This window comes from Brachypodium distachyon, chromosome 3 (genome assembly GCF_000005505.3).
Source record: "Brachypodium distachyon strain Bd21 chromosome 3, Brachypodium_distachyon_v3.0, whole genome shotgun sequence".
Classification (NCBI taxonomy): domain Eukaryota; kingdom Viridiplantae; phylum Streptophyta; class Magnoliopsida; order Poales; family Poaceae; genus Brachypodium; species Brachypodium distachyon.
Window position 1 is genome coordinate 5,120,883 of NC_016133.3, and position 19,080 is coordinate 5,139,962.

The following is a 19,080-nucleotide window of genomic DNA, read 5'->3' on the forward strand; positions in this document are numbered from 1 at the left end:
ATCTTAAAAGTCTAGAAATATAAGTTTTTAAATTGAGTACTTTGTTGTAAAGGAAATCACCATAGTACTTGTCTTTTCATCTCTTACTTACGGTCAACTAGCGTTCAACTAACGGTAGTGACATATTTGTACCCAATGCAAAATTTCAGTGGCAAATTTGAACAAGGAAAATCTGAATGACATTTGAGTATATGGACAATATTTGAGAGGCAAGTATGGAATTCTCACATGAATATATCATTGGCATCTCATTCTATCTCTCCAACCAAACACATAATGAATCGATTCCATTTCACTCTATTCCATCGACCAAACAAAATACATAACCGCTCCATCTTCTGAACCAAACAACAAACTACAATCATTCCATTTCATTCCTATAAAAATAGTCCTTGGCTGTACTTGCACTATTTGTATGAGTCAACACGAGATGAGCACCCACGGTGCATTCCATCAATTCTTCTACCCCTTCATGTATCAGACGTTGGGTTCTGAAACCATCCACTCCCACCTCCTGCCCACTCTTGCCATGTCGCAGCCTCCCAACCTCATCATCGGGCGTGGCCGCAGGCTCGCTGCCGCTTCGACACGGTGACCTCGTCTCTACGGCCAGCCTCCTCTCCACCTTGGTGCGCGCCGACATGGTGATCGCCGCGGCTGAAGCAGCCCCGCCCGCCTTGCTTCCTCACCGCTTAAGGGGGTCGTAATTGGTGACCATGTCTCCCTCGTCCTCTAGCTCCGGCCGCCGAACTGCAACACTTGGCGCGCCATGTTTGAGTTTCTCCTCTTGTAATGCGGCCTCACTGAGCACCTCGCCGACGAGACTCGCCTCGACGACCTGGCATGGCTCCAAGACGACGTGCACTCATCTCGTGGATCTACTCCCACATGTCGCTGGAGATCCTCAGCCTCGTCATCACGACAACATCTATGGTGTCAACCATCTAGGCGGCCTCATGCGCAGCCTATTCCTGGACAACATGGAGATACGGGCAATCTACAACGGACCCGCACTTGGTGCAGGGGAACACGCCTGTCCACGCCTACTTCGGCAAGCTGAAAGAATATGCCGATCAACTGCGTGATCTGGTGACCCCACACTGATCGCCAACTCGTCTTGCAGATGTTCTGCGGCCTCGACAAGCATTTCCACGTCTACATCCCCATCCTTACCAGTCGTAACAATATATCAAAGGTTCAACAATCGCCATGCTAGTAGCATGGTGTAGGAATGTACGAATCGTAGAACATATATAGTCTCTGATACGAAAAACTAAAAATGCCATCATCATACTCCAGAAGAAATGACCAGACTAAAACCATATGACCTCCATCTCTTTAGGCTTTGTCTTCTCCTTCAACAACTTTCGCATTTTGCTGTATTCTGCAGCGTCGCGACCTTTCGAGATTCTGAGGCGGAGCATCTCAAGGCCTGTGGATTCAGGTGCCAGGTTCATTTTGTCATAAGGTTCCTTCAGCGTGGACACTTGACAAGATACCTTCCGGTTCCAAACATTTTCTTCAAACACCTATGGAAGGAGAGATATTCCGTGGGCTCTTTGGCAATGGCGATATGCATCATAATTGTACAAAAAAAATCAGCAGATGTTTATATATGTCGGGGCTTACCTTCGATGTATCCAAAGTAAGAGAGGCCAAATTAGGAGCGTGGTTAAGAAAATAAGCAAATGGACGGTAGAAATCAGCGACCACCAATTCTCCAAGATACAAGCTCTTCAATTTGCCAAATTTTGGATCTTCAGTAGCTGGATTCTGCATCATATCCTTGTACACGTAATAAGAACCAAAAGATGTGAAATTAGAATTATGCAAATAACTTTTGTTTCAGAGTATAACATTGTAAAAACATCGGTAAGAGCATTTTAATTACCTGGAGAAGAGAATCAAAGTTAAATAGCTCAAGATGCTGTGTACTGCAAAGAGCACCAAGAAAATCATGTTCATTCGGAGCAAGGTGATTTGCTCCATGACCAGAAATATTCACCCAAGCCGTCAGCAGAGAAGGCATGCCATCCAGCTTAACTCTTCCTGCAACAGTTAACCTCAGGGAAGCTACATTAGGGGCAGAAACATGTATCTCCTCGTAAGCGCAGGCGGTCACGGACAATGTCTTCACAGTGTGAGAAGATATCCTGAATTGATACAGCGAGCACCGGTGCAAATCCAGTTCTTCAAGCCCGGATTTGAGACTCTCCACCACAGATGAATCGGGCAGACGCACGTTGACAAGCCGGAGTTTCTTCAGTCGTGGCAGGCAGACAGACTTGGGCGCGATTTCCTCCGGGATCGTCAGAGACAGGACGATCTCCTCGAGTGTCGCGCAGTTGAAGACGCAGTCAGGCAGATCGAAACGGTAGGCGCCGTCGGCGGCGATGTGGAGCACGCGGATGCCCTTGCTCACGGCATGGCGCAGCCACCAGTGCTGGTACACGAACGCCTGGTTGTTCGTTCTGGAGCAGCGAAGGGTGAACGTGTGCAGCTTGGCGTCGTCGCGCAGGAGGAACAGCACAGACCCGAACCTCTCGGGGACGGATGCGTCCAGGTTGAGGCGGGGCATGGACGCCCAGAGGTGCCGCCACCGGCGCGACAGGAGGCTTAAGGGACCCACGGCCAGCCGCGTGTCCAGGAAGCCCAGGACGTGCTGCAGCAGGTCGTCGGGGAGCGCGCTTAGCCTGTCGCGCCCTGGGGCCTCTGCTGGCATGGCCGTCCTCTTCGCTGGGTCTCGCGCGAAGCAGCGCCTCGGCCCGACCCCGCCGCGGAACACCGGAGGCATTGCGTCGAGCAGATCGTGGGCGTCTCGGCGAGTTAGATCATCTGGAACCTGGATAGAGTTGCTCTACCTGCAGATTGATAGAGTTGCTCTACCTGCAGATTGGCAATGCTGAGTCAATGGAAACATCGCAAGAAGCCAGAAAGCAAATCGCGCGCACACCGCAGCCGGCGGCTAAAAGGGAACATAGAGCGGATATGCCCCGGTTACGGTTTCCTCCGTAACAGAAAAGATTACTCGTAATATTTTTGTTGGATTTATGATCCTAACGACTCACGAAAATTTGTTGCTGCAAAAAAAAAAAGACTCACGCGGTCGTATCAGTTCGTTCGTTATAAATAAGCGGACGTTTGAAATACTCGTTCTGCCCAACAAAAGTTGTCTCAACGTTATCAAAATTTGGATGTATCAACATGACTTAGTGCATAAATGCATTCAAATTTAGTTAAAGTTAAGACATCCTTTGTTGGACGGCGGGAGTATTAAATTTTTTTTGATGAGATGCTAGTACATATTCCTACATTAATTAGGGCTTCTTCTTTTCGGTTGCAGTTCTTCGGAGCTTAACTTTTGGAGAAACTACATGTTCGGTTGATGTTTTTCATGTATTGCAGTCCTTTTTTAGTGTCTCCCACATATTTTTCATTTGTTTGTGGTCATAGTTTTTATTGGTACGCTCGTTCGACTTGGATATCAAATTGGCATACCCAACGGCATTGAAACATTGGACGGTTATTAGCTTCCATTTCTTCGATGCACACGTCAAGGAAAACTCTTTCAGCTACAACATCCCATGTAGTTTTGCCATTTTTTTCCATTTTCCATCTATGATATTCATATGACATTAACATCAACAGTGGGTAATTTCTTGCTGCCTAATATACCCACAACAAAATCTACTCTTATAATTTGCAGAGCAAGCAAAATGACCAACAACAGTAGCCAAAATCTCTTTCTACTGCAAAACTATACACAAGCAATGGCTATTTACCCACAAATTATTCATACCAAATCCATCAATTTTATCCATACATCCACCATTCACACCATGCAAATCCATCAAATGGAGCTTGATTTGCTCACCTTTCTTGCGGGTCGACGAGGTCAGGTCCTGTGAGGTAGTAGTGGCCGGCGACGAACTCCCAGAACCGTCAAGGGCGACGAGATCCAGCATGGGGGGGGGGGGGGGGGGTGGAGAGGGGCGGCGGTTGCGGGTGAGATGGGGAAGTCGGTGGCGGTGCGCGATGGGGTAGGCGGCGAAGGGTGGCGTGGAGATGGTAAAGTCGGTAGGGGGAGAGGATGAGGGTGGCGGTCGGTGGTACAGATGGAGGAGGTGGGGTGGGGGAGTGGCGGCGATTGCAGGGGAGAAGAGCCCAACCCTAGCAGGAGTGGCGATGAGGAGGACGAGCACTAGGGGGTAGGTGGTCTGGTTCTTGGCAGTGGCATTTCCAGCGTAATAACGGTTCGCCGTGGGGGTATGTTGGATTTGCGTGACCAGAGAAGCCGGGGAACTGGCCCAGACCAATTTCTCCCTAGCTCACTTTGCACTACGATTTGGAGGGGCTGCCAGGAAGAGCCGAGGAGGAGTTTCCCCTTCTTTTGGGCTTCAGTTGCCTAGGCTGGCCTAGAAGCCCAAAAGAAGAGAGCGTAAGTCTCTTTCCGTTTATTAGGCTAGAGCAAGACAAAGCTCATCTTCTTCCTCAAGCTCAAGAAGTTGTTAGTCATCTAATGTTGATGCAACGGTAGCCGCAGGGATGTTCTCCGGAACCAAAAGGTGGAATTTGTGGCAGCGGTCAATTCCAAGTGAGCTCATCTTCTCCCTCAAGCTTGTTAGTCATCTAATGTTGATGCAGCGGGAGCCGCGGGACTGTTCTCGGGAACCAAAAGATGGAATTTGTGGCAGCAACCAATCCCAAGTGTTCCCGTAGTTGAAGCTATGGCTATTAGGTTGCAATCGTCTTTCGGTGTTTTATATGCACAAGTAAAAAATCCGGACTTTCCTAGTGAATTCTGGTAGCACGAAATTATTTATGTTATGAACCAAGGAGGAGGTGGTCCCTACTGCTTCGGACAATGGCACATGGATTTATGAAATTTGGGTGCAACCATTTGAAGACGGTAGCACGAAAGTTATTCAGCCGATTTGGATGGCGCGCCGGTCTTAGACGGGAAGGATATTGATGCTTTCTTTTCATCCTTTTTATATTATCAATTATAACTTTGAGACATTTACATTGAACATTTTTAATAATTGATGGTTGTGTGCATCAATCTATGCAAAGTCCACGCCATGTCCTACTTTTTGAAAAAAAAATGAACCAAGGAGGAAGATCAACAGGCCTTGGTGTTGCATTCTTTTTTATTCTTTCTATCTAGCCAGCGACCGTGTCAAAATCTCCATCTTTCTCGGTAACCGCCGATCAAACTTCTTGAGTTAGCTCAGTTAGTTAGGTTTTCTCCTCCTTTGGTGTGTCTAGAGAATCCTTCTTTTCTTCAGGTTTGGTTTAAAATTGTTGCCTGATCCGACGTGAGGAAATTGCTAAAACATTTGACCATTGACACATTGGAACCTCGGCCTCCTCGAGTGCTGTTACATGGTGCCGTCTCATAGACATCCACGTCAATATTTTGTTTGATGCGGCACATAGTTCATGAGAATACCGTTGTTATCTAATGTTTTTTAGACAAACCGACGCAAAGACATTAAAGTTCTATAAAAAAAATTATCGATAATACTTTAAATACAACATTAGAAAACTCTAATGCAGTGGGGAGATGATCAGTTAGCATCTACTCTATACCATGCACTAAGTGCCTGTTCGGTAGAACTCGAGATCCCTATTTTGCAGCTCCCTGCTCCGGATCCTCGGAGGAGTCACTCTCCTGAGAATCTCAGGCCCCTTTTTTTTTTGGCTTCCAAGCCAGTTTCTAAGTTCCAGACAGCTGAAGCCTCACAGAAGGAAAAATTTCCCACCAGCTGCCAGGAGAAGCCCAACCCAAATCATGTGTAAAAAGAGCTTCTAGGAGAAACTGGTCTGGACTAATTTTTCAGGCTTCTCCTCACAACATTTTCGGACTTGCCCTCACGGCGAACCGTTTTTACGACCAAAATGTCACCGCCAAGTTCCAGAACGCGAACCGTTTTCCCCGGACCCAAGCGACCCCCGAGCGAGCAGAAACAATATCGCGGGCTCGTCTCCCTGCTCCCCCGCCCCACCTCTTCTCCACCTTCGGCCGCCCTGCCTCCTCCCCAAGCCCGGCGGTCTTCCCCATATCCACCGGAACAGGCCGCCCCGCCTCCTCCCATCTCAGAGTCGCGCCGCTGCCCCTCCAATATGTCTGTCAAAAACATTCGGCTACCAAGCAGCTCCTGAGCTAAGGGGCTTTTTATAACAAATTGACTATATTACCCTTCGGTTTTCACACTTGCTGGAAACCTCTGTACTCACATACTTCTACATTATCTATACCTATCTAAAAAATACGGACCGTTCCATTCACCGTCGTCTGTCAAACTTCCCAAAAAAATTGTGGGGCCCCCAAGATTGCATGTATATTAGGCCTACTAAGCCGGTTGGCCCGTTACCTGCACCAAATTGGACTGGAACTACTAAGCCGGCTGGCCCCTGCACCGAATTGGATTGGAACTCCGCGAGGGAATCCATCGTTACGAGAGTCGGGCAAAAACTCCGAATCTGACGAGAAAATATTGCTCCGCCGAAACACTACAAGAGTCGGAAAATGAGACCCGATCGGGCAAGGAACCGAAGCCACAGCCGTACCCTCTGTCTCCCAGGTGCGGCCACGGCTGGTCCCGTCTTTCGTTTCCCAGCCATGGTCGTCTCCTTCTAGGGCTAAATTACACGAGGAGATGACGAATTGTTAGAAGAAGCTAATGAGACAGACTGCGAGAGAGAATGGTGGCGGCGCCTAGGACATAGTAGAGAGAACATCCAGCTGCCAAAACATAAATTTGTTGCCCCTTCTAACTCTTTGTTTTAACGGGTGAAGTGAGATAGTGGAGAGAACTAAAAAAATTAAGTGATTCCGTCTCAAAACTTCTTTGACCGGAGTATAATTTTCAAAAGAAAGTGTATTGTTCTATTTTGAGAGAATAGAGTATAGAGACACAATCTCGGAAGAAAACTTTTTTAAATGGATATTTGGTGATCGTTAAAGAAGAGCAAAGAGAGATTTTAATGCATATTTTTGAATGTATCATTTTATTTTTTTGTTCCGTTGCAACGCACGGACATTTCAGACGTATGAATTTTCACCGTCGTTTGTCTATTTCACATGATTGCAATTCCAAACCATCACACATCATGTAAAAATAATTGTTCTCCTTTGAATCAATTTTGATGGACAGACGCCACTAATCTGTTATAGGAGTACAGAAATTACGCCGGTAAAAGGAGGATTAAAGGATCGACAAGTATTGAGGTCAGCAACACTGAACACCATCACAACTGACATAACTAGCTCCCCTCGATAGAAACGTCAGGTTACTCTGCCATGACGCCTAGCTGTTATAATTAACTCAGCAACTCAAAGTCATTAAACTTGACAAAGCAACGCATAAAGCTTAAGCTTCAAAATTCTACCGTCTGAGAGCCTCTTGCTCCAGTTATTGGCAGGGAAAAGGATGGCAAAAAGAGGCTAACGTGCCTAATTTATGTTCAGTTATTATTAACATCAAAGACGATCCAATTTGTAAAACGAAGCATTGTTGTAGCTTCAAGCCGCGGCCTTTTTGCAGTAGTTCTCCAGCCACTCCATGGTGACACTCTTCGGCCTTTCAAGAGGCAGGCCAAGGGCACGGTCCCAGATAAGCTGTGTCAAAAATAATAGATCAAGATTAGCAGATGGAAGATACAAAACATGAAGCATCTGGAAGTGGAAGGGTGAAGGCAGACCTGAGATCCAATTCCTATGCTCCTTGAGACACCGAACAAGACAGTGTAGTACCTACACATTAAACAAGGCATCACTGTTAATCGCCCCGAACTAGGTTTACTATTGTATCGTGTGAGTTAAAGATCAAAACTGAACTCCGTAGTAGCTAGATAATTTAAGCAAGGCATTAGTTACCGTGCTTCAGATAATCCGAAGTGGTTGAGCAAGACTCCACTGTGAGCATCAACATTAGGCCATGGGTTTTTTACCTGAAAAAATGCATAAACGAAGGATGATGTCCATAAGCACCTAACCAGAAAGCTGAAGTTGGAGAGGAAATTACGATCAATCTTATAGCATGTTACCTTGCCTAACTCAGTGAGGATTGGGGGTACAACTTCATACAACTTGGATACCTGAAAGGGAATAATGATATCCCATTAAGACTGTCGAACCGATGTCAAACCATGCAATTAGACAAAGATTTTAAACTAACCAGTTGGAAAAGTGGGTCCTCGGGCAAATACTTCAAGGCAAACTCCCTTTGGCATGAGTATCGTGGATCTGTATTACGTAGAACTCCATGACCATATCCAGGAACAACCTATGAATGCGACCAGCCATCATAACTTGAGTTTTAGTAGGCATCAGAGAAGTTTATACAGTAGGCGCAGATCATCAGAGAAAAAGCATTTGGATAACCAACCCAGGAGAATGGATTCAATAGAAGGCATCCATCAACTGGGCGGCATTAACTTTTAGAACAGTTTAGTGGCCCAAACGTCCCATAAACACATGCTCATAAACAGTGAATAGATATAACTCTGGAGATAAGCTACCTTTCCGCTCTTCAGTGTCTTCCATACATACTCTTTGAGTTGATCAGTTGTAATGTTACTCCCGGTCTCTTCCATGACAGTTTTGATCCATAGCAACACCTCCTGTAGCATACGTGACTCTGGTCAGCTCATACACATCAAATCTAAGTGTAACAATTAAAAAAACACGGAACACGTGGTTTCTTCTTTTTACAAGCATTTGCAGAAGTAAGTGATATAGTCAACAATACAGATACAGTAAGTATTTGCAATTGATCAGGAACAATTTTTCCCAGGAGATTCATTTGGCAAGCACAGGCAAAGCAGGATGTGGCAGAGAACACCCACTGAATTAAACCGAGCATACCTGATTAGCAAGGCCGTGCAGTGGCCCAGCTAAACCGTTGAGTGCCGCTGCAAAAGAAAGGTAAGGATCTGACAGAGCACTTCCAACCTGTGATTCAATAAAAAGCAGTGCAGATAAAGAGAGTCAGTGCCCACACTGCCCATAGAGGACATAAATAGGAAACAAGTCACAACCAAAGCACGATAGCTAATACTCAGTAGGATTCTAAGCAGCAACACAAGGACATGAAAGGGCCGGTACAGAGCAAAAAATATTCTCTGTAAATTAACAGATCACAAAGTTGCTCCGCTCCAAGCTAGCTGCCCATTAAACTGTGCCCCTACAAATTAGGAGGCCACCTTACACTATTAGCCATTACAACCAACTATACTCCAAGCAGAAATGTTCCTTTGGTTTGATCTTAATGTTGTGAGATGGAAGAGTTATATTAGCAGAAAAGAGGAGGTGAACAGTAGAGTGGCTGCTACAGAGACACTGCTTATTTCCATAAAAAGAGCAAAAGAAGAACTATCTATCTAGCTATTCGACTCCCACAAGCACAAAATCTTGAGGATCTTCAGCTGAAGGAGGCACATTCAGAGCTGGTTGAGGGTCATCCACAACTTCCAGAGCACAATTCTTAAGCACTTGCTCTAACCTTTCTAGCTTTTTGGAGCATTGCTAAGGGGATTCAATTCAATTCTCCTCTTTAGAAGATCTCCTTACAACTAACAATAAGGGAATATATTGCGTTTGTCAGTGCTTCACCAAGGACAACAATATAAATGAATTTTTTCAAGATGTACAATAGCTCATGCTCATCCGGTAGAAATAAATAAACGGATAATCTTAACAGGATCACTCTACTATTAGAACGACCCATCACTTTCTCACTATCACTATGTGTTTTGAAGGAGCAAGGACCGCATCAGCAGATCCTTCGAGACCACAGTTTAACCAATAAAGAACTCCATCAAAACAAGTGCTCCTAGTTCTGTTGCTAGTTCCTAGTACAATAGTCCCTGATCACGAGCGCTTTTTTTAGGAAACCTGATTACTAGTTTGGTTTACCACATTGCGGCAAACAAAAGACTGCAGCATCAAACTGTAATGTAGAAAATCATGCATACATAACATAAGGATTCCACAAATAAGCTAAGTAGAAAATCATGCATAACATAAGGATGCCACAAATCAAGTATCGAACTGCAGCCAGCAGTGATCCGTTGGCAGGTCCAGAACAGTGGTGGCAACAATAACAAGATAAATTGATGCAAAAAGACACAAATATTACCAGATGCCCAGTATGAGCACTGACATTCCCACCTTCATGATCACTGCGAGAACAAAGTAGCATATGAGGGGAAATCAACCTTCATCCTTCATTGACAAATAAAGAAATAGATACAAGGATTGATGAAATTACGTGTGAATTGTTATGTATAGGCGCATCAACTCCAACATTTTGGGGTCATCAAAACCAAGCATGTGTGAAAAATTTGCTGCATAGTCCAGTGTATTATCAGCTGATATAATTTTCCCATCCTTGAAAATCCTTCAGAGAACCAGAGAAATAGGATTATTTCTATTGCACTAAACGAAACAACAGATTTTCTGGGTATTAATTACGGAGTAGAAAAAAATCTTCATTGAAGGATAGCATGTTCCAGTTAGTGTAGTACAAGATGTTGCTTGTCATAAAAGAAAAACTACCTCCGGTAAACATATGAAGCAACTTGTGGAAGCCGAGCAATCAAATTTAAGCAATCTTCATAAGTAGGCTCCCAGAACCTATGCAAACAACAATCATAAATGCCATGCAAAATCACCAGTGAACAAATAAAAAATGAGAATTATGAAGATCAAGTATACTTCGTTTTTGGCATTCCTTTGTCGTAGGCCTTTTGAAATTCACTGTCAACCTGAAATAGAGTTGAAATACAAAATTTTAAATTAATTCACTTTGAGGTCTAAAACAATTTCACATGCTCTCTAAGAAATTGACTTTTCTTTTTCTTTTTCTTTCAAGTATCATTAGTGCCGAACTCAATACATCCAGTGAAATGTGTTTCATTTCAGAAGGATGATATGATACAAAATATTAAAAAATACAATAAAAAGGGCTTACTTGGAGTGCCATCACTCCGGTGGTAAACTGTGTCATTGGATGAGCAGTTACAGGGAGAGCATCTATTGCCTTATAGACGTAATCTGCATTCAAATAGGATAAGATACTTGAGAGGAAAGCACATGTGGGAAATGGAGCATATAGCTAGAAGAAATCCAAATCTCTAGTGTCCGTGCCAAGTGCCGAAGATCCAAATAACTTTAATTTTTTAATGCCGGATGGAAAATCAGTGTACTTGACATAAGCAAGACATAATTCACCAGTGGAGAATATCAAAGGATCTCGAAATAAAAATATCTTTGGTTAACTTTCAACTACTAACCATCTGTTAAGTTAACAGCAGCTTATACTTAAATTTGCTTTGAAATAAAAATATCTTTGGTTAACGTCAGAGCAGTTAGCAACAGCCTAATCAGATTCACAAAACAACATAGGCCCTGTTTGGAAGATTATTTCCAAGTAAAATGCCACTAAACATTGAATCTAAACAGGGCCTGAAGGCCCCCCCCCCCCAACCCCTCCCCCTGTTCAAATTGTTATACAAGAAACTCATGTTTTTATGTGTACCTGCAGAATAGAACTTTAATACTTCAGAGCAATATGACCTCCGAAATCTCTACATCTATGACTACACTTAAACTTAAAACGATAAGAAATTATACACTGATATGTTGTGATCAACTGAGCAAACAATAATGCAAATAGCGAGCAGGGGTAGTCAGGGACCTGGAACATTTGAGCGGGCAAGCAATTCCTTTGATAGAGCATCAACTTGCTCCTTGGTTGGCACCTAAAAAAAACGATCAGCCCACACTAAATTGTTAAAGACTTGAAGTTGACAAAATAGGGGGAGAGGAACAACAGAAAAGTCAACAAGAAACATGTGTCCCCTACTGCATCAACAAACAAATTATACTTCCAACTTTCGGAAGGAACTTTTTCGTACACCACTAAACTATAGTCGGGTAAGTGTTCCCTGAGAAGGCAAACCTTTCCAGTCAATAGAAGCCAAAGGAGACCCTCAGGTAAAGGTTCTCCATCTTTAACTGCTGCCGGCAGTACTTTCTGGCACTCTGGAATAGAGAGACCTCTAAAACGAATACCCTGAATAAAACAAAAATAGATAGATTACAGCCAACACAAAGATCATGTTTAAATATGGCAAGTCAAGTTTTGTTACAGTTATATCGATACTCTGCAATGAGGCACCCATGCTAATATCAAATCCTAAAAGCATTCTGCTCATTAGTCAGGCAAGTTTCTGTATAATTAATTACGCAAATGCAGTGGGTACACATCTCTTTTAAATGTTAGTGAACTCTGGAGATGATTCATATTTTGACATAAAATGAACAATTAACAGACCAGTTATTACTGCACAGGGACAGATAATGCTCCACTAGTCCACTACTGGTATAGAATCTTAACTGGAAATTTCATGATAATACAAATCCATTTTGTAGTATACCGAACAGTTCAATATATACATGTTCCAAATATGCAATTTAGTCTTATTACAGTAATATAAGACTACAAAGGTGGAAAATAAAGAACACCTCCTCCGGGTCAAGTAAAGATGTTTCCCAGAGCATTCCAGTCATCCCTCTCATCCCACCAAGAACCTGAAGAAACATTGTTCTCAATTTGGGTACAGTTACTCAAAAAACGATGCAGAAAAAGTATAGTCTTCCAATAATTGTTAACAAATGCATACCATGTCCACAGTTATGTTTCCAAGCTGGACCTTTCCATGCTCTGACTTTAGTTTCTTTAAGCGATCCTGTAACAAAATGCAATTAAGATGAAGTAACTTATACATATGACTGAATATTCTTTCATAACGATAAATGGTTAGAGCAATGAGCCAGCTTCCAAATAGGCACTTCATCAACATATATTTTGGATAAGGCAAGTGTAACACTAAAATTTGTGAAAAAACAATAATACTAACAATGTACTATGCTATTCATCTACTTTATTTTACCTACATAACACAATCTACTGCAACTCAAGACATAATATATTTCAGGTTGAGACTACTGGGTGAATGAAAAGAAAAAATAAGGAATCAGATACCATGAATACTTTATAACTTTACAAGACGGATGTGATACAAACCTGTTGTTCGGGAATCATTTCCTGCAGCTGGGACCTAAGATCCTGCATTTTCAGAAGAAGAAAATCAGCATCATGAGCAGCGCATATCTAACTAAATTCCCATCGAGACAATCTAGCCACGAGTGAAAAGGTACTAGCAGTTTCCAACCTCACACGATTCTATGCAAACTCTAACACGATTTAAGAGAGCAGGAACGGAATCATCTTACGAGATCGGAAGCACTCTGCATCTGCAGCCATCTCACACCACCAAGCGTGGTGGCATCCTGCCCCTGGCAACACAAGCAACAAAAAATCTCAGCATCAGCAAGAGCATATGGACGCGCCAACCCAATGCGACACGGGGTCCCGTGGATTCACTGACCATACGGGATCGCAGCCTCGAGACCGCGGCGAGGCCCCGGAAGAACGCCATGGCCTGAACGCGCGGCTACCGTAGCTGAACGAAACACAAGGAAAAAAATTCGTCAGACCATGGGGCACCGACAAATCCACCAAAATACAGCAAAGTAAAATTAGAACAGAGACTAGTATGCACAGCAAACACATCGGAGCATCGGTTCCTAAATTCCTCAGGAAAATAACAGCGAAAACGGATCCAAAAATCCATCAGAAAAAACCCAAACAAAAACACGGAACACCTCTCGGAATTTCTAAAAGGGCTACAGAATTCGAAAAAAAAAACCCCGCAGCAATTACAAGTTGTCGCAGCGCGGCGAATGGATCAGAAGCAATGGATAGATCAAACCTACACGGACAAAGCGAACCGACAGGAAGAAATTGGAGTGGAGGATGGCTTACGCGTGGGAAGGGGGCAGGTGGTCGGGCGGATCGAAAGGGAGGGAGGTGGCGACTGCGGGAAGAGAGAGTCTCCGGAAGCGGAGGGAGGGTGGAGGACGACGGGAGCCAGCAATTTGGAGTTTGCCTTCCCCCTAATAAATCGCTCAGCTCTTTTTCCTGTTCTTTCATTCCAACCCCCCACGAAATGTCTAATTTTAACCCGTCCACGCTTATGCAGAAAGTATTTCTCCTGCCAGTTGGCGAGTTGGCTGGTATAGAAAACCAGGAGTATATTCTATTCTAAAAATGCACTTTTGCCACCTACTAACACGGTGAGGCCACCCTGCCACTGCCAGCCATTTGATCCCGAGAGTTTCCTTCCAAAAGTTGGTTAATTTACTGGTGTGAGGTGCAGATTGGAGATGACAATACCTCTGTGGAAATATTTAGTTTTGCATGGACTTTGCCAGAGAAACGGAGAGAAGATTTGACGAAATTAGTTAGCCGCGACAGCAACCGAATGAGAAGGGGAAAATTCTAGTCTAATGTCGAAAAATAAACAGGGGGGAAATTCTAGTCTTGTTCCGCAAGATGATGAGGAAACGGGACGTGGGCTAAGACCTCGTCTTGGGCCTGAATGGGGAGCAGCATGGGTAAAGGCTAAAAGCCCAACATTCTGGGTTGTCCACTATTCGATTAGACGGGAAAGCAGCCTGTCAAAATTCCCCTAAAATAAAAACAAAATTATCAAAAAAGAAGTGCCGCTCCCCCTAAAAAAGGAAGTGCGTTTTCGTTAATGATAAATATCTACCGAGATATCCTCCGTCCAAAAAAAATGACACAAGTTTGTCAAAATTTGAATGTATCTAGACATGAGTTAGTGTATAAATGCATTCAAATTTAGTCAAAGTTGAGACATCATTTGTTGGACGGAGGAAGTATGATTTTTGCCCGCTACCTTTATTTTTTAAGGACTAAATAGCCCAAGACCTCATGTCTCTAATGGGTTGTTTTGAAAAAGAAAAGAAAACGTGTTTAAGTGGTTGCTCACATGATCTGAACATTACGTTCTTGATCCAAGACCCATAACGATAGTTTGCAATGAATACGCTTATTCACTAGATAGGAGTGCGTAGTGAAATAGTAAAGGCACTGTTAAAAACATACTTATATAGTAAAGGTATGTTTGGTTGATGACTAACTTTGTCACAACTGTGGACAAAATAGCATCATAAGTGAGTTAAAATTTGACAAGAAAATTAAGTCTTTTCTTTGTCTTATCCTTATTGTGAAGAGATCATCTCTTAGCTAAGAAGACTAATAAAATTATTTTCACTTCTCACTCTACCACATAGCTATTATCCTACATTAAGAAAAGACTGACGTCACCCCATTGTACATGCCCTAATTGCGTCAGTGACCAAACACATGGCTAAATTTTTATGGCATAACTAAAGTTAGACGTGGTAAGCTTATGCTCAGTTTGGATTGCTGAATTGTGTTACGCTCAACTTATTTTATAATCTGCTGTGAAAAATACACACAAAAACAAAAAAAAATTAGTTAGCCAAACACAAAAATAATGAAAAAAGAAAATAGTAAAAAAAGATTACGAGAATCCACGGTAACGCCGAACGCAGCCTCATTCATGAACCAAACACAACATATAAATGCTAACCCTCTCCGTTTCACAAAGTCAAGCCATTTTTTATGAAACGAGAGGAGTGACAAAACTAAAGAAGGAAAGGAAAAATCCTATGGTCCGGTTCGACCGTGAACCACACCGGCCCGCCCCCAACGGCCCGACCTAAAGCCGACCTGGTCGCCTTTTAAGCTTCTCGTCGCCCTACCACTCGCCCTCTTTCGCCACCCTTCCGTGCCGTTCGGATACCACCACTGCAACCACCCCACCTCACCTCCCCGCCGCCGCGACGCCCAAACCCTAACCAGGCTCGCGAGGGAAGCCGCGCGCAAAGGCACGCAGCGATGGAAGGCGGCGGCCGCAAGCGGGGCGGCGCCAACGGCGCATCTACCGGCGGGAAGCGAGCGCGAGGTGAGTCGAGTGGAACCCACCCGTCTCTACACCTGCCCTAAATCGTCTTCACCGTGGGGCTTGCTTGGGCACCCTGGTTGATTTGCCTAATGAAGCTTTGGGTTTAGGGCTTCCGGGATGTTGCGGAGTTTCTCAACCGTGAGGTTAGGTTTCAGGGGCTTGTTGGGGAAGCTACGTGGTGAGGTGGCCTGATGGGATGTGTAATTCTTGGTGGGTTAAGATGAGGGGTTTAGAGGGGCTGACAGCTCGCAGAGTCGCAGTTGCTTAGAATTTCTCAATTCATTGGGTGCTACTAGCTTGTTGGGCATTCGTAATTTTACCCGAGCAAATTAATTTGTATACTAGTGCGTCATTAGAGTAGAGCTCGCTACTGTTCCTTTCTGGATTCTGCGCATTAATGCTTGCAGTGTCCTTTCCCTACTCAATTAGTATTTGTCAGAGTTGGGAAACTTCGATTAATGCAGTATGTTGTACAACTAGTCAACGGCATATAAGTGTTCTTTATGTACTCAGATTAGTAATCAACAACGTATTAACTTGGCGCACATAATTAATTTGATGTAACAGAATCGGAGTCAATTCAAACCGGTGTAGGAAGCAAATCGAAGCCATGCACCAAATTTTTCAGGTTATAGGCCAACTTAAAATGAACTGCAACTGGTAACCTTTATTCTGCATAGCTATTATTTTATTGAAACTTTACTTTTATTCATGGAAGAATGTCTTGTTGCTAACAAATGGGTTAAGCAAGATTATGTACAGGTTCTCCCTAATCCAAGCTTAACAACTTCTACTGGAGTAAAATTGGAATGTGCATGGTTGTGCAAAACCACTTTGAATCTGTGAAAGCTCAACTACAGTATAATGATATTTAACTGCTTTTCTGATGAACAACCAGTCAGTAATATTGCGATGCAGCCTCATCTGATAATATTGAGAACAGAAGATTGAATATATGACCTGGGAATTTGAAACTTGAAATTCTACCACCTATACCCTATACTGTTTAATTGTTTATTCTTATATTTGTTACATGCAGGCACAATTTAACTGTCCATCAGCAGTTGTTTGTTATCACAAGCTTGTGATTTTTACCTGTGAGGCAGCAATGAAATTAATGCTTATAATCTAGAACAATTATTACTGACAGACATTATTAAGTTCAAGATTTGAAATGTAGTTTAGTTCCATTGTATTGCAGAATGTGTTGTTATTATAGAACATTTCTTCAGTCCATTATGATAGTAGACCAGATTGCATCTTATGTTCACCAAATTCACCCTAGAATATTTTTTGTTCTTCAGATGCTATTGAAACTTGTAGTTACATTCTCTAGACTTTTAGCTTCCTTTTCACATGTCTGATCTTGTGAGTTCTGCGCATGTAATTACTTGTTGTGTTGGTCTTCAATTAGGACAACTTATATTGTTAATTCAGTTGCTTACCCACATGATATTCTCGCTGTGCAGTACCGCTGGTTGCCCCTTTGGTGAGGGTTGCCATTTCCTCCACAACTTCCCTGGAGGACACCAGGCTGTTGCAAAGATGAGCAACCTGGGTGGCACAACATTTGCACATCCTCCAGGAAGAATGCCAACGGGACCTGCTGGTCCTGATGCCCCCCCTACACCAACTATCAAGACTCGCTTGTGCAACAAGTACAATACTGCAGAGGGTTGCAAATGGGGTGACAAGTGTCACTTTGCACATGGTGAGAGGGAGCTCGGCAAGCATACGTTCATTGACAGTTCAATTCCACCCCACATGGGACCAAGGCCCACCAGTCACTTTGCACCTCCGGCAATGCCCAACCCTGGCATGGTCACTCCAGCAAGCTTTGGGGCTTCTGCCACAGCCAAGATCAGTGTTGATGGATCCCTTGCAGGTGCCATCATCGGCAGAGGTGGAATCAACACAAAGCAGATATCCCGAGTCACTGGGGCCAAACTGGCCATCCGGGATCATGAATCAGATGATAGCTTGAAAAATATTGAGCTTGAAGGTACATTTGACCAGATCAAGAATGCTAGTGCTATGGTCACAGATTTGATTGTCAGCATCAGTGGCAGCAATGCTCTTCCACCTGGCAAGAACCCAGCTGCAGTATCTCACCGTGGTGGAGGGCCAGGTGGCAACTTCAAGACCAAGCTGTGTGAGAACTTCACCAAAGGATCATGCACTTTTGGTGACAGATGCCACTTTGCGCATGGAGAAAATGAGCTGCGCAAGTCGGCTGCTGTGTGAGGTCCATCCATCCAGGTTTGTCGCAATGAGTCAATGTAACTCTGGACTTGGAGCTGACGATGAATTTTCTGACTGTCCTTGGACTTATGCCATGGATTTTATGGATTTCATATAGCATCTTATTTCTCAGCCTGTTCTGTTAACCTGTGTTTTTACTGTAGTCGATTCTTCTTCGGCTAATGTTGCTGAGTGCTGATTGTCTTGCGGCGGTATTTTGGATGTCTAGAACTTTGTCTCTTTGAAAGGCTTTCCGGCTTTAGGTCTCTCGCCTCCTACCTTGAAATTTTGCGATGATATTGGGTCGTTCTGTTTCGGTATGACACCATTTTTTCTTTGATATTGCGGAACTTAATCACCTCTGAACGTTGAGGTTGAAAATTAAACTTTCTGTGTGTTGCTCAACACTCCAAATGATTACAAGGTGTCGTTAATGGCAAGTACTGTAATTTGTAGAGTCGCAATGCTGCCCAGTATTAAGAATTTTCCTTGGATTCTTCTTCTGCAATCGTAATGTTTGTGCTCACACAATAATAATAAAAAGTAAGAATATGGAGTAAAAAAAATACAGGACATCATGTTCAATGAGTTCGATTTTATTTTTTTGCTGCGTGACTCATAATTAACGAGGAGAGATGATTAAGGCGGTTTGAAGAGAGCGACAGTGAGAGTGCATTGGACGGCCCAGCGGAGAAAAATAAAATGAGAATTGAGCTCATATTTTAATTACGGAGTACTACGAATTGCATGGATATGAAAGCATTCCACCTGGAATTTGATACTCATCAATCTTTTTAATAATCCAAAGGGTTCAAGAAGAAAAAAAAACCATAAGAATTGTAATCCTCCGAATGTCTTTTATGAAAATATGTACTCCCTCCGTTCCATAATTCTTGTCTCACATTTGTT

The 19,080-nt window shown here is 43.4% G+C and overlaps 3 protein-coding genes across 4 annotated transcripts; 1 reads left to right on the forward strand and 2 right to left on the reverse strand.

Annotated features, from left to right (window-relative positions):
• Positions 1 to 1,146: 1,146 nt before the first annotated feature.
• On the reverse strand, positions 1,147 to 4,203 carry LOC100822864 (F-box/LRR-repeat protein At4g14103). Of its 2 annotated transcripts, none has more exons than XM_010235665.3 (4): positions 3,875 to 4,203; positions 1,892 to 2,886; positions 1,630 to 1,773; positions 1,147 to 1,529 (listed from the first exon to the last, which is right to left on the reverse strand). In XM_010235665.3, the coding sequence occupies exons 2-4, from the start codon at positions 2,792 to 2,794 to the stop codon at positions 1,314 to 1,316; spliced, it is 1,263 nt and encodes a 420-aa protein (XP_010233967.1). In that variant the 5' UTR covers positions 2,795 to 2,886; positions 3,875 to 4,203; the 3' UTR covers positions 1,147 to 1,313. The 2 variants fall into 2 exon arrangements, with proteins under 2 accessions (XP_010233967.1, XP_003571065.1); XM_003571017.4 differs by having other exon boundaries at positions 1,630 to 1,785; positions 3,875 to 4,201.
• A 2,916-nt stretch (positions 4,204 to 7,119) lies between these two features.
• Positions 7,120 to 14,039, reverse strand: LOC100821411 (citrate synthase 4, mitochondrial). The gene is made up of 20 exons (XM_003571152.4): positions 13,899 to 14,039; positions 13,462 to 13,536; positions 13,307 to 13,369; positions 13,098 to 13,139; positions 12,694 to 12,759; positions 12,536 to 12,601; positions 11,970 to 12,083; positions 11,706 to 11,769; positions 10,980 to 11,062; positions 10,724 to 10,773; positions 10,565 to 10,642; positions 10,278 to 10,406; positions 10,146 to 10,188; positions 8,873 to 8,959; positions 8,527 to 8,628; positions 8,184 to 8,291; positions 8,053 to 8,103; positions 7,883 to 7,956; positions 7,708 to 7,759; positions 7,120 to 7,624 (listed from the first exon to the last, which is right to left on the reverse strand). Exons 2-20 carry the CDS (start codon positions 13,510 to 13,512, stop codon positions 7,529 to 7,531), a joined length of 1,419 nt encoding a protein of 472 aa, XP_003571200.1. The 5' UTR covers positions 13,513 to 13,536; positions 13,899 to 14,039; the 3' UTR covers positions 7,120 to 7,528.
• A 1,691-nt stretch (positions 14,040 to 15,730) lies between these two features.
• On the forward strand, positions 15,731 to 18,418 carry LOC100823269 (zinc finger CCCH domain-containing protein 14). The gene is made up of 3 exons (XM_003571156.3): positions 15,731 to 15,930; positions 16,498 to 16,558; positions 17,400 to 18,418. Exons 1-3 carry the CDS (start codon positions 15,864 to 15,866, stop codon positions 18,172 to 18,174), a joined length of 903 nt encoding a protein of 300 aa, XP_003571204.1. The 5' UTR covers positions 15,731 to 15,863; the 3' UTR covers positions 18,175 to 18,418.
• The last annotated feature ends 662 nt before the right edge of the window (positions 18,419 to 19,080 follow it).

Excerpts from the sequence above, each read along its gene's own strand:
- LOC100821411 (XM_003571152.4), bottom strand. The coding sequence starts at position 13,512 with ATGGCGTTCTTCCGGGGCCTCGCCGCGGTCTCGAGGCTGCGATCCCGT. Across the intron at positions 11,770-11,969 it reads GGCTTCTATTGACTGGAAAG|GTGCCAACCAAGGAGCAAGT; the intron begins GTTTGCCTTCTC and ends CGTTTTTTTTAG. Across the intron at positions 10,189-10,277 it reads CTATACATAACAATTCACAC|TGATCATGAAGGTGGGAATG; the intron begins GTAATTTCATCA and ends TTGTTCTCGCAG.
- LOC100822864 (XM_003571017.4), bottom strand. The coding sequence starts at position 2,794 with ATGCCTCCGGTGTTCCGCGGCGGGGTCGGGCCGAGGCGCTGCTTCGCG. Across the intron at positions 1,786-1,891 it reads ACTTTGATTCTCTTCTCCAG|GATATGATGCAGAATCCAGC; the intron begins GTAATTAAAATG and ends TACGTGTACAAG. Across the intron at positions 1,530-1,629 it reads TTACTTTGGATACATCGAAG|GTGTTTGAAGAAAATGTTTG; the intron begins GTAAGCCCCGAC and ends CTCCTTCCATAG.
- LOC100823269 (XM_003571156.3), top strand. The coding sequence starts at position 15,864 with ATGGAAGGCGGCGGCCGCAAGCGGGGCGGCGCCAACGGCGCATCTACC. Across the intron at positions 15,931-16,497 it reads CGGCGGGAAGCGAGCGCGAG|AATCGGAGTCAATTCAAACC; the intron begins GTGAGTCGAGTG and ends TTGATGTAACAG. Across the intron at positions 16,559-17,399 it reads CCATGCACCAAATTTTTCAG|TACCGCTGGTTGCCCCTTTG; the intron begins GTTATAGGCCAA and ends CTCGCTGTGCAG.